This window comes from Hyla sarda, chromosome 1 (genome assembly GCF_029499605.1).
Source record: "Hyla sarda isolate aHylSar1 chromosome 1, aHylSar1.hap1, whole genome shotgun sequence".
Taxonomy (NCBI): Eukaryota; Metazoa; Chordata; class Amphibia; order Anura; family Hylidae; genus Hyla; species Hyla sarda.
This window is the reverse complement of record NC_079189.1, coordinates 80677200-80701738: the sequence shown is the minus strand read 5'-3', so window position 1 is coordinate 80701738 and position 24539 is coordinate 80677200. Positions and strand designations below refer to the sequence as shown.

Genomic DNA, 24539 nt, shown 5'->3' with positions numbered 1-24539 from the left:
GTCGTGTCCTCTCTTGAGATGTCAGGCGAGACCGGTCGACCTGCATAGCCTCCACGGCGGGAGGCACAGGAACAGATTGCAGGGAACCAGAGGAGAGAGGAGCCGAGGAGAAGAAACGCCTCGTGCGAACAGAGTCCATATCTTGGCGGAGCTCCTGACGCCTTTCGGAAAAACGCATGTCAATGCGAGTGGCTAGGTGAATAAGTTCATGAAGATTAGCAGGCATTTCTCGTGCGGCCAGAACATCTTTAATGTTGCTGGATAGGCCTTTTTTAAAGGTCGCGCAGAGGGCCTCATTGTTCCAGGATAATTCAGAAGCAAGGGTACGGAATTGTACGGCATACTCGCCAACGGAAGAATTACCCTGGACCAGGTTCAACAGGGCAGTCTCAGCAGAAGAGGCTCGGGCAGGTTCCTCAAAGACACTTCGAATTTCCGAGAAGAAGGAGTGTACAGAGGCAGTGACGGGGTCATTGCGGTCCCAGAGCGGTGTGGCCCAAGCCAGGGCTTTTCCAGACAGCAGGCTGACTACGAAAGCCACCTTAGACCTTTCAGTGGGGAACTGGTCCGACATCATCTCCAAGTGCAATGAACATTGGGAAAGGAAGCCACGGCAAAACTTAGAGTCCCCATCAAATTTATCCGGCAAGGATAGTCGTAGTCCAGAAGCGGCCACTCGCTGCGGAGGAGGTACAGGAGCTGGCGGAGGAGATGGTTGCTGGAGCTGTGGTAGTAACTGTTGTAGCATAACAGTCAGTTGAGACAGCTGTTGGCCTTGTTGCGCAATCTGTTGTGACTGCTGGGCGACCACCGTGGTGAGGTCAGCGACAACTGGCAGAGGAACTTCAGCGGGATCCATGGCCGGATCTACTGTCACGATGCCGGCTGGCAGGTAGTGGATCCTCTGTGCCAGAGAGGGATTGGCGTGGACCGTGCTAGAGGATCGGTTCTAAGTCACTACTGGTTTTCACCAGAGCCCGCCGCAAAGCGGGATGGTCTTGCTGCGGCGGTAGTGACCAGGTCGTATCCCCTAGCAACGGCTCAACCTCTCTGGCTGCTGAAGATAGGCGCGGTACAAGGGAGTAGACAGAAGCAAGGTCGGACGTAGCAGAAGGTCGGGGCAGGCAGCAAGGATCGTAGTCAGGGGCAACGGCAGGAGGTCTGGAACACAGGCTAGGAACACACAAGGAAACGCTTTCACTGGCACTAAGGCAACAAGATCCGGCGAGGGAGTGAAGGGGAAGTGAGGTGATATAGGGAAGTGCACAGGTGTAAACACTAATTGGAACCACTGCGCCAATCAGCGGCGCAGTGGCCCTTTAAATCGCAAAGACCCGGCGCGCGCGCGCCCTAGGGAGCGGGGCCGCGCGCGCCGGGACAGAACTGACGGAGAGCGAGTCAGGTACGGGAGCCGGGGTGCGCATCGCGAGCGGGCGCTACCCGCATCGCGAATCGCATCCCGGCCAGAGGCGGTATCGCAGCGCCCCGGGTCCATGGGACCGACCGGAGCGCTGCAGTGAGAGGAGTGTAGCGAGCGCTCCGGGGAGGAGCGGGGACCCGGAGCGCTCGGCGTAACAGTGTCCCAGTGACGTAACTAGCCATCATATAGAATCACTAAACAAGAAAATGGGTCTGCTAATTTATACGGGTCCAGCAGATGGGCCTAAATCATATTAGCGCTCCCAAGCATAAACAACAGCAAAATAAGCCTATTTAGTGGTGCAAAATAAGGCGGGGAGGGCCTAAAATTTAACTTTTAATGTATCCATTAAAATATTCTTGAATTAAACACCCAATGTCAGTGTTATAAAATTGTATTAAATATATCAACTGCAGTATACTCATAGACATCAGTGTCCGGTGTCCATGCTGTTAACAAGATATCTAAAGGATGCAGATTTGGTGATACAGAATCACAGGTAGAACATCCTACAATACTGTAACTCCCAGAATCACAGATAGAACATATTTCAATATTGTATAATTCCCAACGTGTTTCTAGCGCAATCATGCGCCGTCCTCAGGGGAATAAAGACAAGAAGCAAACTATCAGGTATCATTGGCAACCTGAGATAGATATGAACAATTGGTTCTCATATATGCATCAATAGGATCACACAGTCCTCAGTAGAGGATCACCTATACTGCAGTCCCTTAAAGCCTAGCAGTTGGTCACCCTGCTCAATAGATTCGGGACTCAAATGCCGTGAAACTCCAGGTACCTATGAAAACAAACAAAAGAGACATATATGTCCATCAGCGTTGATTCCTGCAAGTAAAAGCTAGCGTTCCCACACTTAGTTGTTCTCACTCACGTATAAAGTGATGTATTCCGATACCTGCAAAAGATATACAGACAATGCCCCAATCACTCTTATGTCCTGTAAAAGAAAGGGGAAGCTGGCTGTAAAAGATATTTTACTCACGGTCCTGGAGTACGGCAAATGGTTTAGACGGAGCGCATACCTGCAGTGGCAGGGAGCCGTCACTATCGGCTGCTGTGCGCTCAGTACATGTGTCTGCGGCGTCAGGAGGGGCGCGGTTGGATACTCCGACGCTGTCAGTGTATCAGCGAACGGTCAGTAGAGTCTGATGTTAGTTGCTATGGTTGCAATTAAGTCACTGGTGTGTAAGTAATCGGGCAATGAATACTTGTAGGTTTCTAGCGCATCCACAAGTACACCAGTAGAGGGTGAAAGAAGTGGATGCGCCAGTGGCCACAGGACACCGGGTTCACAGCTGGAAAGGGACGAATGCAGCAATATTTGCCAAATATAACAATAATCAGTAACACATAATAGACCAAAGTCTAATCTAGGTAACCCACAGCTAAACTTATGGCATGGACACATTTCCCAGCCATATAGCAACCTGACTGTACATCAAGGTTATATGATAAAGAGCCAGGTTGTCTACCCCTAGTCGGACCCTGGATCCTGGCTCATTGGGTCACCCTATATATCTGAGAATAAATATAAATGTATTAACTCTATAAAATAATGTCCCTGAAATAGGGGTAGACAACCTGGATCTTTATCATATAACCTTGATGTACAGTCAGGTTGCTATATGGCTGGGAAATGTGTCCATGCCATAAGTTTAGCTGTGGGTTACCTAGATTAGACTTTGGTCTATTATGTGTTATTGATTATTGTTATATTTGGCAAATATTGCTGCATTCGTCCCTTTCCAGCTGTGAACCCGGTGTCCTGTGGCCGGTGTCCTCTCACCCTCTACTGGTGTACTTGTGGATGCGCTAGAAACCTACAAGTATTCATTGCCCGATTACTTACACACCAGAGACGTAATTGCAACCATAGCAACTAACATCAGACTCTACTGACTGTTCGCTGATGCACTGAGAGCGTCGGAGTCGGAGACTGCAGGTATGCGCTCCGTCTAAACCGTTTGCCGTACTCCAGGACCGTGAGTAAAATATCTTTTACAGCCTAGCTCCCCCTTTCTTTTACAGGACATAAGAGTGATTGGGGCATTGTCTGTACATCTTTTGCAGGTATCGGAATACATCACTTTATACGTGAGTGAGAACAACTAAGTGAGGGAACACTGGCTTTTACTTGCAGGAATCAACGCTGATGGCCATATGTCTCTTTTGTTTGTTTTCATAGGTACCTGGAGTTTCACGGCATTTGAGTCCCGAATCTATTGAGCAGGGTGACCAACTGCTCCGTTTTAAGGAACTGCAGTATAGGTGATCCTCTACTGAGGACTGTGTGATCCTATTGATGCATATATGAGAACCAATTGTTCATATCTATCTTAGGTTGCCAATGATACCTGATAGTTTGCTTCTTGTCTTTATTCCCCTGAGGACGGCGCATGATTGCGCTAGAAACACGTTGGGAATTATACAATATTGAAATATGTTCTATCTGTGATTCTGGGAGTTACAGTATTGTAGGATGTTCTACCTGTGATTCTGTATCACCAAATCTGCATCCTTTAGATATCTTGTTAACAGCATGGACACCGGACACTGATGTCTATGAGTATACTGCAGTTGATATATTTAATACAATTTTATAACACTGACACTGGGTGTTTAATTCAAGAATATTTTAATGGATACATTAAAAGTTAAATTTTAGGCCCTCCCCGCCTTATTTTGCACCACTGAATAGGCTTATTTTGCAGGAGTTGTAGTCTTGTAGCTGGTAGTGGGTGGGAGATGTGCGGCGCGGGCGGGTAGGAGACAAGGGGGGATGTAAATATCATATGGCTTAGTAGTGGAAATTGTCTTAGACGGAGTCCATTACTAAGTCGGGGCTTAGCATTTGATACAAAAAGAGCTAACGCTAACCCCCAATTATTACCCCTGTACCCACCGCCACAGGGGTGCCAGGAAGAGAAGGAACCAACAGGCCCGGAGCGTCAAAAATGGCACTCCAGGGCCTAGGCGGTAACAGGCTGGTGTTACTTAAGCTGGGGAGGTCCAGTAACAATGGTCCTCTCCTACCCTGATAACGTCAGGCTGTTGCTGCTTGGTTGGTATATGGCTGAAAATAAAAATAGGGGGAACCCTGTGCGTTTTTTTTGTCTTGAAATGTTTAATTATTTAAGCAGAAAAATAAAGCATAACGTTCCCCCTATTTTTATTTTCAGCCAAATACCAACCAAGCAGCAACAGCCTGACGTTACCAGGGTGGGCGAGGACCATTGTTACTGGACCTCCCCAGCCTAAGTAACACCATCCTGTTACCGCCTAGGCCCTGGAGTGCCATTTTTGACGCTCCGGGCCCGTTGGTTCCTTCTCTTCCCGGCACCCCTGTGGCGGTGGGTACAGGGGTAATAATTGGGGGTTAGCGTTAGCTGTTTTTGTATCAAACGCTAAGCCCCGACTTAGTAATGGACTCCGTCTAAGACAATTTCCTCTACTAAGCCAAGTAAATTAAAAAAACACAACACATTTAAAAAAATGTATTCCAAAAAAACACTCCCCCACAAGCCCGCATTAACCGTTTTATTAACATTAAACAGAAAGAAAAAAAAACGCTGATCATCGATGCAGTCCACCGAATCCAAAGTAGTCCACAGGATGCACGGCTCTGAAATGAGAACAGCCTGACGTTACCAGGGTGGGCGAGGACCATTGTTACTTGCCCTCCCCAGCCAAAATAACGCCAGCCTGTTACTGCTAGTGATGTTGCGAACATAAAATTTTCGGTTGGCGAACGCAAACTTCCCCGAACCGGCGAACCGGGCGAACCGCGCGAACCGCCATTGACTTCAATGGGCAGGCGCATTTTGAAACCCACAGGGACTCTTTCTGGCCACAATAGTGATTTAAAAGTTGTTTCAAGGGGACTAACACCTGGACTGTGGCGTGCCGGAGGGTGATCCATGGCAAAACTCCCATGGAAAATGACATAGTTGAAGCAGAGTCTGGTCTTAATCCATAAAGGGCATAAATCACCTATTATTCCTAAATTCTTTGGAATAACGTGCTTTAGCCCCCTTTAGGCAGCACATAGAGCCCCCCTTTAGGCATCACATAGTTAGATCCCCCCTTTAGGCAGCACATAGATTCCCCCATATTAGGCAGCACATAGTTAGAGCCCCCCTTTAGGCAGCATATAGGTAGAGCCTCCCTTTAGGCAGCACATAGAGCCCCCTTTGGGCAGCACATAGTTAGATCCCCCCTTTAGGCAGCACAGAGATTCCCCATGTTAGGCAGCACATAGTTAGAGCCCCCCTTTCGGCAGCACATAGTTAGAGCCTCCCTTTAGGCAGCACATAGAGCCCCCTTTAGGCAGCACATATTTAGATCCCCCTTTAGGCAGCACATAGATTCCCCCATATTAGACAGCACATAGTTAGAGCTCCCCTTTAAGCAGCACTGGTTTTATTTCACAGCCAAAAAAGTTTTTTGTTTTTTTAAATTTGAACAACTGTCACACCAAATGTGATTTGCACTAGTGTGACAATGAGCAAAAAAGGTTGCCAGCGGAGTTCCCCTTTTAAGCAGAGGTCCCCAACCAGGGTGCCTCCAGCAGTTGCAAGACACATGGACTGAACGTATAGCTCTTTTAATACTGTAGTTAGTTGCTTGAAGGAAATTAAGTTTTACACCGGAGTACCCCTTTTAACCAGCGGTTCCCTCCCAACCAGGGTGCCTCCAGCTGTTGCAAGATACACGGACTGATATTTGAGCCCTAAAAAGAGCTTTTTTGGGTGCTGTCCTTAAAGCAGATGTTAGACTAGTGATTTAGGAGTAAAGTGGACCCTGAATACTCCACCTAGCAGCAACCTAGCTATGGCTTTCCCTATTACAGCAGGAGCAGCTTCTCTGTCCCTCCATTTTCTAAGCCTGCAGCATGCCGAATGAAGGTAAAATGGTGTCCGTGCAGGAGGCAGGAGGGTCTGGAAGGGAGGGACTGCTGCTGATTGGCTGTAATGTGTCTGCTGACTCTGACTCACAGGGTCAAAGTTTACCGCAATGTTAAAGTATAGGGGGCGAATCGAACTTCACATATGTTTGCCCAGCGATGCGAACGCGAACATGCTAAGTTCGCCGGGAACTGCTTGCGACATCTCTAGTTACTGCCTAGGCCCAGGTGCGGCATTTTTGACGCACCAGCCCTGTTGGTATCGGCTCTTCCTGGCACCCCTGTGGTGGTGGATACCGGGGTAATAATTGGGGGTTAGTGCTAGCTGTTTTTGTGGCTAGCACTAAGCCCGGCTTTGTAATGGACTCCCTCTACAATACGGCTTCTACAACTAAGCCTGTAAAGTAAATAAAAAAATTTAAAAAACACAACACGTTTAAAAAAAAATTTATTCCAAAAAAACAGTCCCCCACAAGCCCACGTTAACCATTTAATTAACATTAAAGAAAAAAAAACACTGGGCACCGTAGTCCTCCGAATCTAAAGTAATCCACAGGATACATGGATCTGAAATGAGAAAAAAAATGAGTTGGTACATTTAGGGGAAAAAAAGTGGTAAAAAAAAAAATGTAATAAACATAAGCAAAACTAAAGCAAAAAAAATGCCTACAGAACTCACTTACCAAAGCAACGATGATTAATGTCCCCAAATTTTTTTGGGAGTAGCTCTGGTATATATTGCATTGACCCAGGAGCGTTGTGATACTTCTGTAGGACTGGCAAAGTATACTATTTTAATACATGTTCATTTTTCTAACTAGTTTAGAATAGATTATATGTGGTAGTAGATTCTGTAAATATTCAGCAATATAAAATGTATCATGAATTTGACTGCTTATTTTTGTTAATTAATGCAGAACAATCTGGTGAAGAAAACATTCCTCCTATCTCACCATATGAAGAGACATTCTTTTTCAGACATTCAGAAAGCACAGAGGTATGAGAAATCTTATACGTCAATGCAAATCAGCTACAATAATAGAATCCCTGCAAACAATACAATGTTGCCGTATAAAATATAATTACAAACTAATGTATGTAATTAAAATTGTTATGGATTGTTCGGAGGTGAGTTTTAAAAAAGAAAAAAATAACAAAACAAATCAAATAATTCTATTAAAAAATAAAATGACATGGTTGTGGTAATTTACTGCATATAAGATATTTTAGATTGTAGTGAAAAAAATCAGGAAAAAAAAATCCCCAAAAAATTCCTAGGTTTCTGTGGAGAAAAAGTTTCAAGATTTTTTTCTGGGTTGCTTCCATGGGATTTCGAGAGTGTATAAGTGGAATATTCTTGCACAAAGGCACAGTACAATTAACTGAATTCCACGCAGTGGTGGTTTATTTGTTTTGTCTAAAAAAAAAGTTTTCCTTAGATTTTTGCTGCAATTCGAAGCACTAAATAAATAGAACAACTTTTTCTAGACAAAATAAAAATTAACCGGGGCAGCTTTAGATTCAGATTCAGCAATTTGTACTGTATATTCGCTCATCTGTAGTTATAAGCCACCTTATCCTCTGAATATAAAAGTACTACTTTTGCCGATTCTGTAAAATCTAGTAAATATAGCTGATATACAGGCAGCCCATACAGTGTGTGTCGGTCATCTTGGTAACATAACAAAGAAAAGTAATTCATGACAAATTGGTCATGTCTGGCTAAGCAGTAATTAATACTGTTGCGAATATTGCGCACATATTCGCTATATATTCAAAATGACGAATATTCACTTTTTTCAACATATGCGAATATTCACATATCTGAATATTCACATATTCCTTCTTTTCACTTGTGGGCAAATTAGAATGATGCAAACACACTTGTCAGAGATTATCAACAACATCCCTAGCAACCAATAGTAAAGTGGCCCACCCCTCACTGTTTTCTTCCTCGAATACGCAAATATGCGAATATTCGCATATGTGAATATTTGCATATGCGAATATAACGAATCCGCGAATTTAGCGAATATAAGACAAATATTCGTCTATATATTTGCGAAATATTGCGAATTCGAATATGGCCAATGCCGCTCATCACTAGTAATCATAAAGAGATAATGAACTGAAGTCTAAATATTAGCTGATATTTAGATATTTAGAAAATAATTTACCATTGTTCCCAAAATGAGATTGGTACAGAAAGTTCTAGTGCAGAAACTAGAAGAAGAATGCTTCAAAGTTTGGACAACCCCCTTTAATTCAGCAGGCTTCCTCTGTTTCTCAAGTTTGTTTTAGAGCCGGTATAACATTGTTCCCCACTTCATTCATTTTGTCCAAATAGAGTGTATGGATAAGTGTTGTTTTCCATCAAGGTTATGTACTTCATCTCACCTTTTTCCTTTAAAAGTTATAAAAAAAATTACAATATACGCTCAGGCATGTTTTATTTTTATTTTTTAATAACTGTTCTTTTATTTAGAAAAAAAAATGTTTTCCAAAATGTTTAACAGACAATGAATAAGATAATTGAATACAAAACAAGGTTGTACAAACATGTCTCCAACGCAAAATCCAAGATAACCTATGGGTTTACATGAATAACATTCAGGCATGTTTATGCTTCAAGTTGCAAAGAATGTCTGAATTATGATATACATAAATTAGCACAATGTTATTTTACAAAAAGTATTAAAATATTATTGGCTTTTATAACAGTATATTTACCATTTTTTTTTAGGAGATCCCCTGTGATACCATTTCATTTTCTAGTAGCAGTGATCTAACTGAAGAGACAGGAAGAAATACCAGGTGAAAAAAAGTTTACATCTGAATGTATCAGGCTAAGTTTCAACTTAGTATTTTTTCTAGCCCAAAAAAATGGCAGAAAAAACGCCAGAAAAATACGTCACTGCATTTTCCTGCATTTGGCGTTTTTTTCAGGCGTTTTTACCTTTGAGTGGAAATTGTATTTTTGGTCCCTTTGGCGTTTTTTTCAAAATGTATTATATAAAAAAAAAAAAAAAAAGGATGCAGGAGGGATGGTAAAAAACAGTATTTAATGAAATTTATATTTTTTATACTGAAATTTTTATTCAGGTATAAACAGGGACCAATTTATGTGGGTGGACAAGGACCTAAAAATGTAGCCGACAATAATAAAAATGTATAAAAGGGTAATTTAATTGTAAAAATAATATATATTTTTTTATAATTAATTTTATTAAACTTTTTATTAGTAATGTATTTTAATAATGGCCCTGATTTACTATTGTAAACCCGACATGTTTTGATGGGTTGTGTGCCAGATTCTAGCCAGAATTTGCGCCAGAATTGAAAAAACCTGACTAAATCTCCATTTTACTGAGAAAACCCAAAAAAGAGGTGTGTCACCGACATTTTCACAAAAGCCCAACATATTTACTAAGAACAGCAACAAACTGGCAGCTCACCTCAGCCTGACATACGTATCTGCTTCCGGACTGGCCGCTCGTGCTACTGGTACAATGGGCAATAATAGCAAATGTCCAGCGCAGGATAAAGTCAAACAGGAGCTTTATTTGGCGATCACATGGAGCACACAGAAACACCTGCGCTGGACACTTCCTTTGCTAACATATTTACTAAGGTTTTCACAGAAAATGTAGTGGATTTGAGCTGAGGAAAACCCGACAGATCAGAGCATGTGTAAAAAAGCAAAATGTAGAGAAAAGGGCAAAATGTAGGGAAACCTTAGTAAGTACCATGGAAAAAAACATGTAGCGAATTGAAACCCACAAAGAAAACTACATTCCACTCTTAGTAAATCAGGGCCAATGTATTTAATTCAGTGTGTGTGTGTTTAACTTTTTTCACTTTTATTTTTTTTACATTTTGTTAGGTAGTTCTACTACTCCTAGCATGGAACAGACTGTACTAATAGACAGATCTCCACGGGTGTCACTCCTGACACCCAATGCAATCGTCCTTTATATGGCAGAGATGTGGAGCGTCTTTCTCCTGCGTTCGCATCTCAGCTCTGTACTCCGGGCTGGTCAGTGATGTGAATAGAATTCACATCACTAATTCATATTTTTCGCCCAGAGTGGTGATTGGCTAGATGGTGGCAGTAAATCACTGCTCTCAGTGGGAAACATGAATCAGTGATGTGAATTTCTATTCACATCACTGGCCAGCCCAAAGTATAGTGCAGAGATGCGAGCGCAGGAGAAAGCCGCTTCACATCTCAGAAGTGACACCTGTTGCGATCTGCCTATTAATGCAGTGTTCTCCATGTTGGGAGCAGTAGTACCTGCAGTTAAAGACAGATCACAGCGGGTGTCACTCCTGACACCCGGTGCAATCGTCCTGTATAATGTATAGATGCGGGCGGCTGGCCGCTCTTCTCTGTCCCACTGTAGTATGGTATTCACTGTAGTGTATGCCATATATATACCTATTATTCATATTTCCCTCAGAAAGTTGTGATTGGCTGGTACCATCTGGCCAATCACAGCTCTCTGCGGGAAATATGAATCTGTGGTGCGAAGAACTTCACATCGCAGAACATAGTGCAGTGGAATAGAGAAGAGCGGCAGTGCCGTCCGCTTCTATACATTATATAGGAGGATCGCAACGGGTGTCAGAAGTGACACCCAGGGAGATCTGTCTATTAGTGCATGTACTACTACTCCCATCATGGAACAATCTGTTCCATGCTGGGAGTAGTAATACTACCTAAAAAATGTAAAAAAAAAATAAGTGAAAAAGTGAAAAAAGTTAAAAACACACAAGTCATTAAACACATTATTAAAATGCATTACTTCTAAAAAGTTTAACAAAATTGATTTTAAAATAATATATTATTTTTACATTTAAATAGCCCCTTTTTAATTTTTTTTTTTTTTTTTTTTTTATTGCCGGCTACATTTTTAGTTCCCTGCCCACCCACATAAAAAATATAAATTTCATTAGATACAATTTTTTCCATCCTTACTCAATCTTTTTTATTTTTTTTTAATGGTACCCTATGAAATTTTATTTAAAAAAGGGTTCTCCGTTAGTTTTTTGTATCACTTAAGTCCAAAAAAGAACAAAAACCGCCTGCAAAAACGCCAAAGTTAAAACCCACATGGCGTTTTTCTTGGTGTTTTTTTACTCCCATAGACTTCTATGGGAGAAAAACGCCACAATTTCAGTGAAAAGAAAAACCCCATAGGCTCAAAATGCAGCAATTTTGTCTGTCAAGGACCACGGGTTTTTCCGTTTTTGCACTATCGTTCTTTCCTCTTCACCTGTTAAAAATCATAACCCTTTCAATTTTGCCCCCCAAAAAATCCATATGATGGTTTATTTTTTGCTTTGCAGTGACATCAGTCATTTTACCCAAAAATCTACTGCGAAACGGAAAAAAAAATCATTGTGCGACGAAATTGAAGAAAAAACGCCATTTTGTAAATTTTGGGGGCTTCCGTTTCTACGCAGTACATTTTTCGGTAAAAATTACACCTCATCTCTATTCTGTAGGTCCATACGATTAAAATGATACCCTACTTATATAGGTTTGATTTTGTCGTACTTCTGTAAAAAATCTTAACTACATGCAGAAAAATGTATACGTTTAAAATTGTTATCTTCTGACCCCTATAACTTTTTATTTTACTGCATATGGGGTGGTATGAGAGCTAATTTTTTGCGCCGTGATCTGAAGTTTTTAGCGGTACCATTTTTGTATTGATCAGACTTTTTAATCGCTTTTTGTTCATTTTTTCATGATATAAAAAGTGACCAAAAATACGTTATTGGTGATACCACATATGTTTATATTTATTTTTATTTTATTTTTTATGGGAAAAGGGGTGTGATTTGGACTTTTATTAGGGAAAGGGTTAAATCACATTTATTAACTTTTTTTTACACTTTTTTTTTGCAGTGTTATAGCTCCCATAGGGGCTATAACACTGCACACACTGATCTTATACACTGTTCACTGCAAAGCCATAGTTTTGCATTGATCAGTGTTATCAGTGGCTTGGAGCAATCAATTGCCGAAGGGACACGCTGGAGGAAGGTAAGAGGACCTCCGCTCGTGTCCCAGCTGATCAGGACACGCATTTTCACTGTGGTGGTCCCTATCAGCTCCACTGAGCAGCCTGGCAGCTTTCACTTTCGTTTTAGACGTGGCGTTCAACTTTGAACGCCGCATCTAAAGGGTTAATAGCGCGCTATTAGCCCCGGGTCCCAGCTTCAGATACATGCCGGGACTGACCCCGCGTTATATCGCAGGAGCCGGCCAAGGACGTAAATATACGTCATTGGTCGTTAAGGGGTTAAAATCATCAAAAGGATAAAAAAAATGCCAAACTTAAAAACACAAAGTGGATATGGCATTTTGCATTTTTTTCCATTGACTTGCAGCTAACATCTGGCCACAGCCATGAGGCCGTTTTGGCGTTTGTTTTTTGAAAAGACGCACAAAAATACTCAAGTGGAAACATAGCCTCACACATTTTGTTAAGAATTTTATCTCTTTTATATCTATTTTGTTTAATTGATGGAGTGTAAAATTTGTATTATTTTCTGTTACATACTAAACATTTATCAGAATCAATGAATCTACGGTATTTACATGTATTTTATGATACTTACATAATCTCACATATGTGAGTCCACCCCTCATATATTTTTTAAACTATTTTATGACATCTTCCTATGTGACAACACTGAAGAAATTGCACTCTGCTACAATGTATAGTAGTGTGTACAGTCTGTATAACAATGTTTTATGTTGTGTCCCCTCAAAATAACTCAACATACAGCCATTAACCTCTTAAGCATGTAGGGCGTACCTTCAGATGTGGCGATCAAAGTTGACCGCCACATCTGAAAGTAAACGCTTCCCAGCAGCTCAGTCGGGCTGATCGCGACATCGCGATAAACATACCTCCAAGACGACCACTGCGATGCTAAAGAAATTGAGGGTAAAGTTGATAGATCGGCCAAACATGTATCCAGACTGAAACTCCTGTGAGTATCTGTGGGGCATCCTTAAATGAAAGAAGGGGGAGTGCAAAAACCACCAGCTCTGTGATGTCATCATGGAATAGTATAGAGCAGACATAGGCAACCTTCGGCTCTGCAGATGTTTTGGACTACATCTATCATGATGCTCTTACAGCCAAAATACTGCCAAAGCATCATGGGAGATGTAGTCCAAAACATCAGCAGTGCCGAAGGTTGCCTATGCTTGGTATAGAGGACTTCAGTAGCAACCTGTGAAGCTCTGGTGAACTCCATGCCCAAGAGGCTTAAGACAATGCTGAAAATTAATGGTGGTCACACAAAATATTGACACTTTTGAGGGGTGTAATCACAATGTAAGACAATGTACATAATTAATGTCAGGACATTCTGACAATTGTCACATTTTAACACATTTACACATTTTAAGCTGCATCTGTCAACCCAATTTTGGATGTCAACCGCCATCACTGTTGTAAAGATTACAGTAAAAGCATACCCATCATACCTTTGTTAGCAGTGCCCATGTTTTTATTTGGCCAAAACCACAGTTTTATGGGCATGTGAATGTCAAGGAAATTGGGCCTAAGATCCTGTGTGCCCTAGGGCAACTGTGCCTCAAATTGCTGCTCTCTTGCAGATGGATATGGTGGGCTTAGTTTACAATGCCAACCTCTACTAAAATCCAGCTCACAAGTTATTGTTACATATTGCGGTGCAGGCTCGGTGAGCTATTAAAGTCACAGTCTCATTTGTCTCTTTTTAATGCACCTGTGCCACTGAGATGGAAACAGATCTCTATTCTATCAAGAGGCCACAGCTTCAATAGCTCACTGTGCCTGTGCCGCAATGGGAAACAACAGCGCGTGTATTAGATTTTAGCAGGGCTTGGCACTGTAAGCTGACCTCTCCATGTCTGTGAAGCTGAAAGAGAAGAGGATTAGGCACACAAAGGTGTTGCAGCTTCTGGACACAACCGACCTTTGTTCTTAGACAAAATAAAAACACAGACACTATTAAAGGTATGATGGATATGCTTTACTGTAATCTTTGCAACAGTGCTTTAAACTTTATTATTGTTATTTTTTTTTAGCATTGTCTTCTATTTATTTCTTTTTTGTTTCCATACTTTTTTTTTACCTCTTTTTTGAACTTCATTTTCTTTTCTACCTTCTCATTAACCTTCACCTTTTTTCTGTTTTCCTCTTTTTTGACACTTTATGTTGCTCCATCCTCTGTTGTTTTTATACTCACCTACGTCTTAGCGTGTTTTACGTATGATCATATCTCTTGAGCATTGTCTGCTAAACTTGAGCTGTAAAAAAAGTTCTCATAATGACTTCAAGGGTCACCAAGAATGAGAAATGAGAGGAATGCATAAAAGGGACCATTTATGTGTCTAAAAGAAGAGTTATCCTGTATTCACGAGCATGGTTATAACTCATGGTCTGCTGCATCTTATAGTCTACAGTCTATTTTCTATTATGCTAAGAGCAATTATAAGATTACTTCTATATGAAGCCAATTTATTTCTGTCAATTTTCTTAAACAGCATGCAAAATATTTCTGAGAGGAATACAGATTTATCACTGCATGGGAGTTCGGAGGAGTCAATATATTCAACATTGGAGGAAAGCAATATTAAGTTGGGAACAACAATGTCATCCAATGAGGACACGCAAAGACAATTGTTCCAAGATACTACATTTCAAAATGATACATTAAATCAGAATAGAGTGGAATCAGCCACTCAGAATTCATTATCATTCCAAGAAGACTCAATCACACCCTATGCATGCTTCTATGAACCATATGCTGCTTTGAATAAGGCTGGTTGGTTGGACAAACTGTCTCCGCACAGGTGAGTTTTGTTTTATTTTGGGTAATTCCATATTTTCAGGGTGTTTAGAAATCCAACATCAGCAAGACCAGGTATATAGCTATAGTCTGGTGCCTGGCTCCTGGCAGTCCTAGAAGTGACTTTACTACCAAAGATCATAAAAGATCATAAATGGCCTGTTGTGGGTTCTATCTGTTACAGATTGTGCAAGAATACAATAAAAACTTGAGTTTTTTCCTTTGTAAAGTTGCATAAAGGAGTACTTCGGTACTAGACATCTTATCCCTAATCCATAGGACAGGGGATAAGTGTCTGATCGCTGGTAGCCTGCTGGATAGGGGATAAGATGCCTAGTACTTGAGTACCCCTTTAAAATTGCATGTGGTCAATTTCTATGTAAATAGGTTTCTAAAATTGATGACTGAAAACCTATAATACTAAAACAACATGTCCTACCAGACTTTTGAGTTTAAATGTGTTTACTTATACACCTGAAGATGACACTTTGTCAGACCATTAAATCCATTGGTATGTTCTTGTCACTTGACATTCATCACTGCCCATCTTGCTATGTTTTACTCTTCTTAAAGGGGTACTCCGGTGGAAAACTTTTTTTTTTATCAACTGGTGCCAGAAAGTTAAACAGATTTGTAAATTACTTCCATTAACCCCTTAAGGACCGGGGTTTTTTCCGTTTTTGCATTTTCGTTTTTTGCTCCTTGCCTTTAAAAAATCATAACTCTTTCAATTTTCCACCTAAAAATCCATATGATGGCTTATTTTTTGCGACACCAATTCTAATTTGTAATGACTTCAGTCATTTTGCCCAAAATCTACGGTGAAACGGAAAAAAAAAATCATTGTGCGACAAAATTGAAAAAAAAAATGCTGTTTTGTAACTTTTGGGGGCTTCCGTTTCTACGTAGTAAATTTTTCGGTAGAAATAACACAATATCTTTATTCTGTAGGTCCATACGATTAAAATGATACCCTATTTATATAGGTTTGATTTTGTCGGACTTCTGGAAAAAATCATAACTACATGCAGGAAAATTAACACGTTTAAAATTGTCATTTTTCTGTCCCCTATAACTTTTTTATTTTTCTGTGTATGGGGCTGTATGAGGGCTCATTTTTTGCGCCGTGATCTGAAGTTTTTAACGGTACCATTTTTGCATTGATAGGACTTATTGATTCATTTTTAAATGATATAAAATGTGACCAAAAATGCACTATTTTGGACTTTTGAATTTTTTTGCGCGCACACCATTGACCGAGCGGTTTAATTAATGATATATTTTTATAATTCGGACATTTCCGCATGATACGGTGATACCGTATATGTTTATTTTTATTTACACTGTGTTTTTTTTTTATTGGAAAAGGGGGGTGATACAAACTTTTAATAGGAGAGGAGTTAAATAATCTTTATTCACTTTTTTTTTCACTTTTTCTTTGCAGTGTTATAGGTTCCATAGGGACCTATAACAATGCACACACTGATCTTCATCATTGATCACTGGTTTCTCATAAGAAACCAATGATCAACGATTCTGCCGCATGACTGCTCATGCCTGGATCTCAGGCACTGAGCAGTCATTCGGCGATCGGACAGTGAGGAGGCAGGTAGGGGCCCTCCCGCTGTCCTGTCAGCTGTTCGGGATGCCGCTATTAGCCGCGGCTATCCCGAACAGCCCGACTGAGCTAGCTGGCAACTTTCACTCTGCGGCTCAGCTCTGAGTGCGCGGCTAAAGGGTTAATAGCGTGCGGCGCCGCGATCGGCGCTGTGCGCTATTAGAGGCGGGTCCCGGCTTCACTATGACGCCGGGCCCGCCATGACATGAAGCAGGGTTACTGTGTAATCCCGCGTTATATCAGGAGAGCAGGACCAAGGACGTACCGGTACGTCCTTGGTCCTTAAGGGGTTAAAAAAATCTTAATCCTTCCAGTACTTATTAGCTGCTGAATACTACAAAGGAAATTATTTTATTTTTGGAACACAGTGCTCTCTGCTGACATCACGAGCACAGTGCTCTCTGCTGACATCTCTGTCCATTTTAGGAACTGTACAGAGCAGCATATGTTTTATATGGGGATTTTCTCCTACTCTGGACGGTTCTTAAAATGGACAGATATGTCAACAGAGAGCTCTGTGTTCCAAAAAGAAAAGAAGTTCCTCTGTAGTATTCAATAGCTAATAAGTACTGGAAGGATTAAGATTTTTTAATAAAAGTAATTTACAAATCTGTTCATTAAAAAAAAAAAAAAAGTTTTCCACCGGAGTACCCCTTTAAACAATGTACATCCATAATATCTCATGCTCCTTGGACACAAAACAAAAAGAACAGAAGCACTCCCAGGTGTATGCTATATGAATATGCTCACCTTATTGTGTTGTGCACTGTCAGAGGCACAACACTCATGCAGCATAGCAGGATAGATGCAGGTGAATGCAGACCGGCTGCCGCAGGCTTCCCATTCTGGAACGGCTTGCAGGAGATACAGCAATGGACACAATAGGTAATGGAAGTAGATCCGCACTGCCAGTCATCAAAGGATAAGAGAAGGTGGAGAAACACACAAAAAGGTGGAAGCTGGAGATCGCGCAGTCAAAGGGAACCAGGTGAGTCCGGATGTGTAAACAACAGGTTTCTTTACTGTTGAGTAAAATAAAGCACACGCAACACGTTTCAAGATGAATCTGATCTTTTCATCAGACACCTGATGAAAAGGCCATTCCGGCCTTGAAATGCGTTATGTGTATTAATAAATCAGAAGTTTATGAAATCCCCTTGCTCCTACCTTATCCTTTGTAGTGTTGAGCGCGAATATTTGAAATGCAAATTTTTACCGCAAATATCAGCACTTTGCGATTTTGCAAATATTTAGAATATAGCGATATATATTCGTAATGATGAATATTCGTTTTTTTTTTTTTTTCTTCACAGTACACGTCGCAACAATGATGTCTACTGTGTAAAAAAAAAAAAAGATAATTTCTCCCTGGAAATCACAGAAGGCAGTGTATCTAAATAGTGTTGACCAAATTGAAATCACTGAAAGGACACTAAAACATAACTTTATTATGTTTTTACACTAAGAGCCAAGGCAAAAATCTAAATATTGATAGTATCCACAAGATATGTAATTACCCAAAAACCAATGTGAATTAAAATGATCTTGGGATCGATAATTCCCAGATATATCAAGACGCGATACCAGTAGGACAGCGACTTTGGCTTGTCGAGATAAATTTATAATTTTATTATGCTCCACCGATCTGGAGACTTGCCATAGTTGGAGCACAAATAATGCACTAAAGGATAGGATGGGGAGTAAGGTAGGTTGGTAGGGGGGGGAGGGCCTAGGGGAGTGATTGGATGAACGGCCTCTACCTCCTTGCCCTGATAGTAAATCCCTGATACTACCCCTAAACCTAGGCAGGGTGGGCGTCCTTATAAGGACGGTCCTGCACAGGAACCTACCCCTGTGATGGCCAATAAAGCCCTGTCTATATCACAGAGAGGAGGCTCTCTATCTCACTAGATGGTTCTGTCTAATCTAGGTTCGATGGGAAAAGGGAAGATGTTCTACAATTATACCAATATCCTTCTAACAACAACCCCCAGATGTAGGGCGAAGGTGGTGTCCCTGTCTCTATTATTGATATTCTGGAATTAATAATTTATAGTTTCAGAAACAGATTAACCTCTTGGGATACACCTTCATATATCTCAAAAAACAGATAATGTTAAATATAGGAGATATCAAGATGTTACATATAGGTGATATTTCTTTCTATATCACAATTAATTGTGTATAAATGAATCAATGAAGTCATATCCAAGCACAGTATATATTTCAAAGTGTGATTTCACCATTCAACCTGTGGATAATGACCACATGTATAGACAAAGGCAGATAAGATATATTACCCAGTGTAGATAGAAAAGTACTTATCTGGACCCTATGTATGGCAAGTAGAGATTAACAAAAACATCCCGACGCGTTTCTTGCCCCGATCATCAGGGGACGATGGGGACAATAGATGAGCTCATAATAAATGCAGATAATCGGATGGCTGGAGATGACAGTGCTGTCTAATGGTCCCAAGCGCCAGCTCGTGGTCCAAAGAAGGCTCCAATATTATTTACTGTGTGAGTCGGTGTGGAGTGTGAATATTTTGTATATGCGAATATGCAAATATTCGCTATTATCAGCACTTCCAGAGGACACTGATCCCTCCCTTCTTTTAGGTGAAAGATATAATCGCCCATGCGCACTATGCAAATTTCATTACAAATTTTTTGCATGGAAAAAAATGGAACGGACATAGTAAATATGCGAATTTCACAAACATAGGACGAATATTCGTCCATATATTTGTGAAATATCGCAAATTCAAATATGGCCCCTGCTGCTCATCACTAATCCTTTGATGACTGGCAGCGCGGATCTACTTTCATTACCTATTGTGTCCTTTGCTGTTTGCTCCTTGGACAGGAATTGTAATATAGTGAAACTTCTTTAAGTTGACTACTGCATTCAACAATGTGGTTATCCTCTCAAACATGACCAGTATAGAAATCTCTGATGGGAAATAAAGACTAGATAATAGGAGGGTCTTCTCAATGAGGCAATCTTTTAGAAAGATTTTACAGTAGCTATATTCTTCTATGGCAGGAATGAGAAGAACTCATGGTACATTGTGAAATAGGTCAAGTACTTTATGGATGGTCTATTCAGACGTCTGATTAGTCGCAGACTGAGGTTTTTGTCCTTATTCTCTACAATGCATTGAACAGGTCAAATACTATTTACAGTATAATGATAATATAATACACCCTGCTGTGATCTTTACTTGAGGGAACATAATTCTATGGAGATATTTCACTGTTACAAACAATGACAGCCGAGGACACATGGTAACAGCACAATGTACAGAAGCCTTCATTGAACTCCTGCTGTTCAATAGACTTACAGTAGGGAGACTTTAACTAACATTCTATTCCAACAAAACTAGAACAACAATGGCTCATTGCACATGGTAAAAAAAAAGCTGGACTAGCTAAAATTATTAATATGGAATGGCCTAGTCTACATCAATGATATAAATAAATATTCAGTCTGTTGGACTTGACAGAACGGTAGAAATAAGGGGAAAAAAACCTTATTGCTCAATTATAAGACACGTTTTTTTCAAAAAATAAAATAAAATAAAACAAACAAAAAACTCATGTTATAGTTAAGGTATTTTTTTTTTTGGTGTTAGGAGTATCTATTATACCGAGACTATTACCTTGCTTTGCGACAGCCCAATAAAGCTTCCATGCATGTCCCCTGCAATTGAATTTCAGTAGTGCCTAACCCTGGGAGGAAGTGATTTTTCACTTGAACAAGTCACTTTGTCCCAGGGCTCTTTGGTATATGCAACGGAGAATGGAAATAGACATGAAATGGGGGAATGGACATGAAATGGGGGATTAACCATGAAATGGAGGGTACTGGTCATAAAATGGGGGGATTAGTCATGAAATGGAGGGAATTGGTCCATAGGCAGGGCACGCTGCACCTGGTTCAGTAAGTGTAGGGTAAAACCCAAATCAGGGTTGAATCCATAACAAATTTGAAAGCCCAAATTGAGCAAGAGAGCAGGAGGTCCGCTCATCCTTAGTTTTGTACTTACAGTCATCTCTTCTGGACAAAATTGAAATAAAATGAAGCCAGTTGCAGCACTGTAGTTTTAGCTGTACTGTATACTTTATACTGTAACAGCAGCCTGGCTATATTTTCTGAGCTGAATTCTATAACAGTATTATGTCTATGTTGTTTTAAGTTCTGCCCCTTATAATGGCAATCCAGCTGTGCAGTTGTAAGTATTAACCGGAGCTGTTGTCTGGTACACTACCCAACCTATAGATTACCTACAGCAGCCAGCTGGCAATGTAGTCTGAACGATTTATATAATAGTAGTACAGCTGCATAGTCTGGATCTAGCCCTATATTTTCTCCTCATTTATGTCTGGACAAATGTTTCCCAACCAGTGTGCCTTTAGCTGTTGCAAAATTACAACTCCCAGCATGTAGGGAGTTGTACTTTTGCAACAGCTGGAGGCACACTGGTTGGGAAACACTGGTCTAGAGTAATGACTCAGTGTGTGACCTTAGATGATTATATGAGGGAACAAGTGCAGGGCCTTTGACCCTAAATGAAACAATGGTGAACATTTACTAATCTAGTCTATTCTGGGTATGCTTATAGACCAGCGTATGTGGTAGTCTCCTGTCTATTGCGCTCCTAATTTATCAAAGGTCTCACAGTCCTTGATAATTTCTGTGCTCAGACTTCAGGGTCTACAGCTTAAACTGCATTTAGACCTGCTCCAACATGGTCTGACATTTCAGCGTATTTTGGGCAAATGCGACTTGTCGCACAAAAGTCGCACTTGATAAATTCAGCACCAATGCATTTTCCAATGCATTTCCATCTAAAATAGACTTGCATGCATCATGTTATAGGTATTTTTAATCAATAGGTTACAAGTTATGCTCAATCTCTTTGTTAAAAATCCACATAATGCTTGGACGTGAAAAGCATTGCAGTCTTCATTCTTGATCCATAAAAATAGATACTGCAATAACAGTCACAGGAACCCCCAGCAATTGATGTGTTTTAGGTGAATAATGCATAATGCACCTGAAATGCATCATTTGATGGGAATCGCTGTAGTGTCTGTCTTTATGGATCCAGCAGAAAGATTGTTATGTTTTTCACATCCAAGCATCTTGTGGATTTTTAACTATTAGTTTACCCACATCAGAGTGGTACCCATACTGAGGCTGGTGATATGCAATGACAGGCAATGAGCTGGATTCTTTTTTTCCTATACTGAATCTATTCCCAGAAAACTATAGAACAATCTATGCAGTTCCTCCTGTTTTATAACACAATGCTGGTACTCTGGACTTTTCATAGTGACAGGCTAACTTTAATGGAATACTATACTTTCTTCACATAGGTTGCAGAATAAAGGTTAAAAGGACATTATTTTTCCCTGGACCCAAAAATGTACTTATTTGTCATGCACACTATGGGGGACATTTACTAATCTAGTCTATTCTGGGTATGCTTATAGACCAGCGTATGTGGTAGTCTCCTGTCTATTGTGCTCCTAATTTATCAAAGGTCTCACAGCCCTTGATAAATTCTGTGCTCAGACTTCAGGGTCTACAGCTTAACCTGCATTTAGACCTGCTCCAACATGGTCTGACATTTCAGCGTATTTTGGGCAGATGCGACTTGTCGCACAAAAGTTGCACTTGATAAATTCAGCACCAATGCATTTTCCAATGCATTTCCGTCTAAAATAGACTTGCATGCATCATGTTCTAAAAATCATCTACAGCAAAAGTCGCAGAAAAGTCGCACATATTTAGACTGCGACTTTCTCTGCGACAAATTTAGACAGGAAAAAACAGTCTAAATCATTTGATAAAGCTCCCCCAGTGAGTCTATATACAAATGAGTATCTGCCTCTTATAATGAAAATGACACTGGACTCTGGTTTGGGTTGCAGATAGTCAATTTATTTGCACAATGTATTATTTGAATATTGTTTGCCATTGTTGTTATTTTATGATATTGTTCTTTGCATACTGTGTGAAATGAAAAGGTGCCTTTTCTACTATATACCATGCTCTAGGGTGAACAGTAACATAATTTGAGATCTTACCCATGTCATATACTGTGAAAATTACCAATGGCACTGAAATTCTTTGCTGTATGTATCTATGTTTTCAGGTATACAGTCAAACTGGTGATCTCCTTCTATAGCCTTTCATCTAACCAACTAGATGCAATGGTTAGCATTGACTTCTTTATATAGGGGGTTAAACTGCTAGGAGCAGACTTCAGTTTTTCCACACTAAGTAGACCCAATCCGAAACTGCTTCACTTGCTCTCAAATTAAACAACCAGAGATTTGGATATTCTGTAGGCCTGATATCGCTGAAGACCTTTCTAGGTGCTAATCTGTCCAATAGATACAGATGCATATAGCATACATCCCAATAGATATGAAATGATTGAGCACTCACCATGAGACATCTTCAAAATCAGAAGATTTTTTTTTTTTAATTAAATCATCTAGTCAGGTACAATTGCAGGGAGGCAGTAAAGCCTTACTGCCTCCCTGCGTTTGTATCTGACTAGATAATTTACAATAATAAAGAAAATCTTCAGATTTTGAAGACTTCTCATGGTGAGTGCTCCGTCATTTTATATTTATCGGGAAATAGACTTCAGTTTTGCTGGCGAGTGTCAGCTATAATATACATGAATAGAGAAAACCGATGGGCACCCCTACAATAATAGTTGGGTGCAATAGGCTGCAACTAAATATCAACCAAAAAAGAAAAAAAGCTAGCAACCATGTATCAATTGCACACCACAAATATTCAGTATGTTCCAAAAAATATATAGATCTTTATTTATCACATAGCAGACAGATAAGTACACACAATTTAAAAGCAATTAAAAACAAGATCCCAGAGCGGAGGAATATAATCCTACTACGCCCACCCTGCAGTGGGTACAAATAACCCTGTGATGTGGATCAGTCCTGGCACAATAAACCACAAAACAATCTATGCAGCAATAGAATATATATATATATATATATATATATATATATATATATATATTATGTATCAATATATAATAGCAACTGACAAATATTAATAAAGTCACCTAGCAGCCTATCCACAGATCTGTATACAATAGAAGTGTCTCAGTGCATATAATGAACCTATCTAAAAGATATAAGGTGCATAGCTACAACCTGATAAAGTGCAATGTGTCCGTCAAGTCCGGGAAAAAGTGAGGGATGGCTGCCAGACTGAGTGCTGTAATGCTGCCGCCAGGACTCTGTACATCAAAGGCAGGGAGAAGCTGAGACCACGCGTTCCGCCTCCAGCTACGGAGGTTTCCTGACTTCCTGACTCCTGAGGAAGCCTCCGTAGCTGGAGGTGGAACGCATGGGGTCAGCTTCTCCCTGCCTTTGATGTACAGAGTCCTGGCGGCAGCATTACAGCACTCAGTCTGGCAGCCATCCCTCACTTTTTCCCGGACTTGACGGACACATTGCACTTTATCAGGTTGTAGCTATGCACCTTATATCTTTTAGATAGGTTCATTATATGCACTGAGACACTTCTATTGTATACAGATCTGTGGATAGGCTGCTAGGTGACTTTATTAATATGTCAGTTGCTATGTATATATTGATACATATTATTTATATATATATATATATATATATATATATATATATATATATATATATATATAT

General features: G+C 40.3%; 1 protein-coding gene across 5 annotated transcripts in view; it reads left to right on the top strand.

Annotated features, from left to right (window-relative positions):
* Nucleotides 1-24539, top strand: part of ARAP2 (ArfGAP with RhoGAP domain, ankyrin repeat and PH domain 2) — a 416250-nt gene that overhangs the window by 35261 nt on the left and 356450 nt on the right. For all 5 annotated transcript variants that reach the window (XM_056556214.1, XM_056556235.1, XM_056556204.1 and 2 more), the window contains 3 exons: nt 7265-7344; nt 9091-9161; nt 14902-15210. In XM_056556214.1, coding sequence (XP_056412189.1) covers nt 7265-7344; nt 9091-9161; nt 14902-15210 — 460 coding nt within the window. The remainder of the gene's footprint in view (nt 1-7264; nt 7345-9090; nt 9162-14901; nt 15211-24539) is intronic.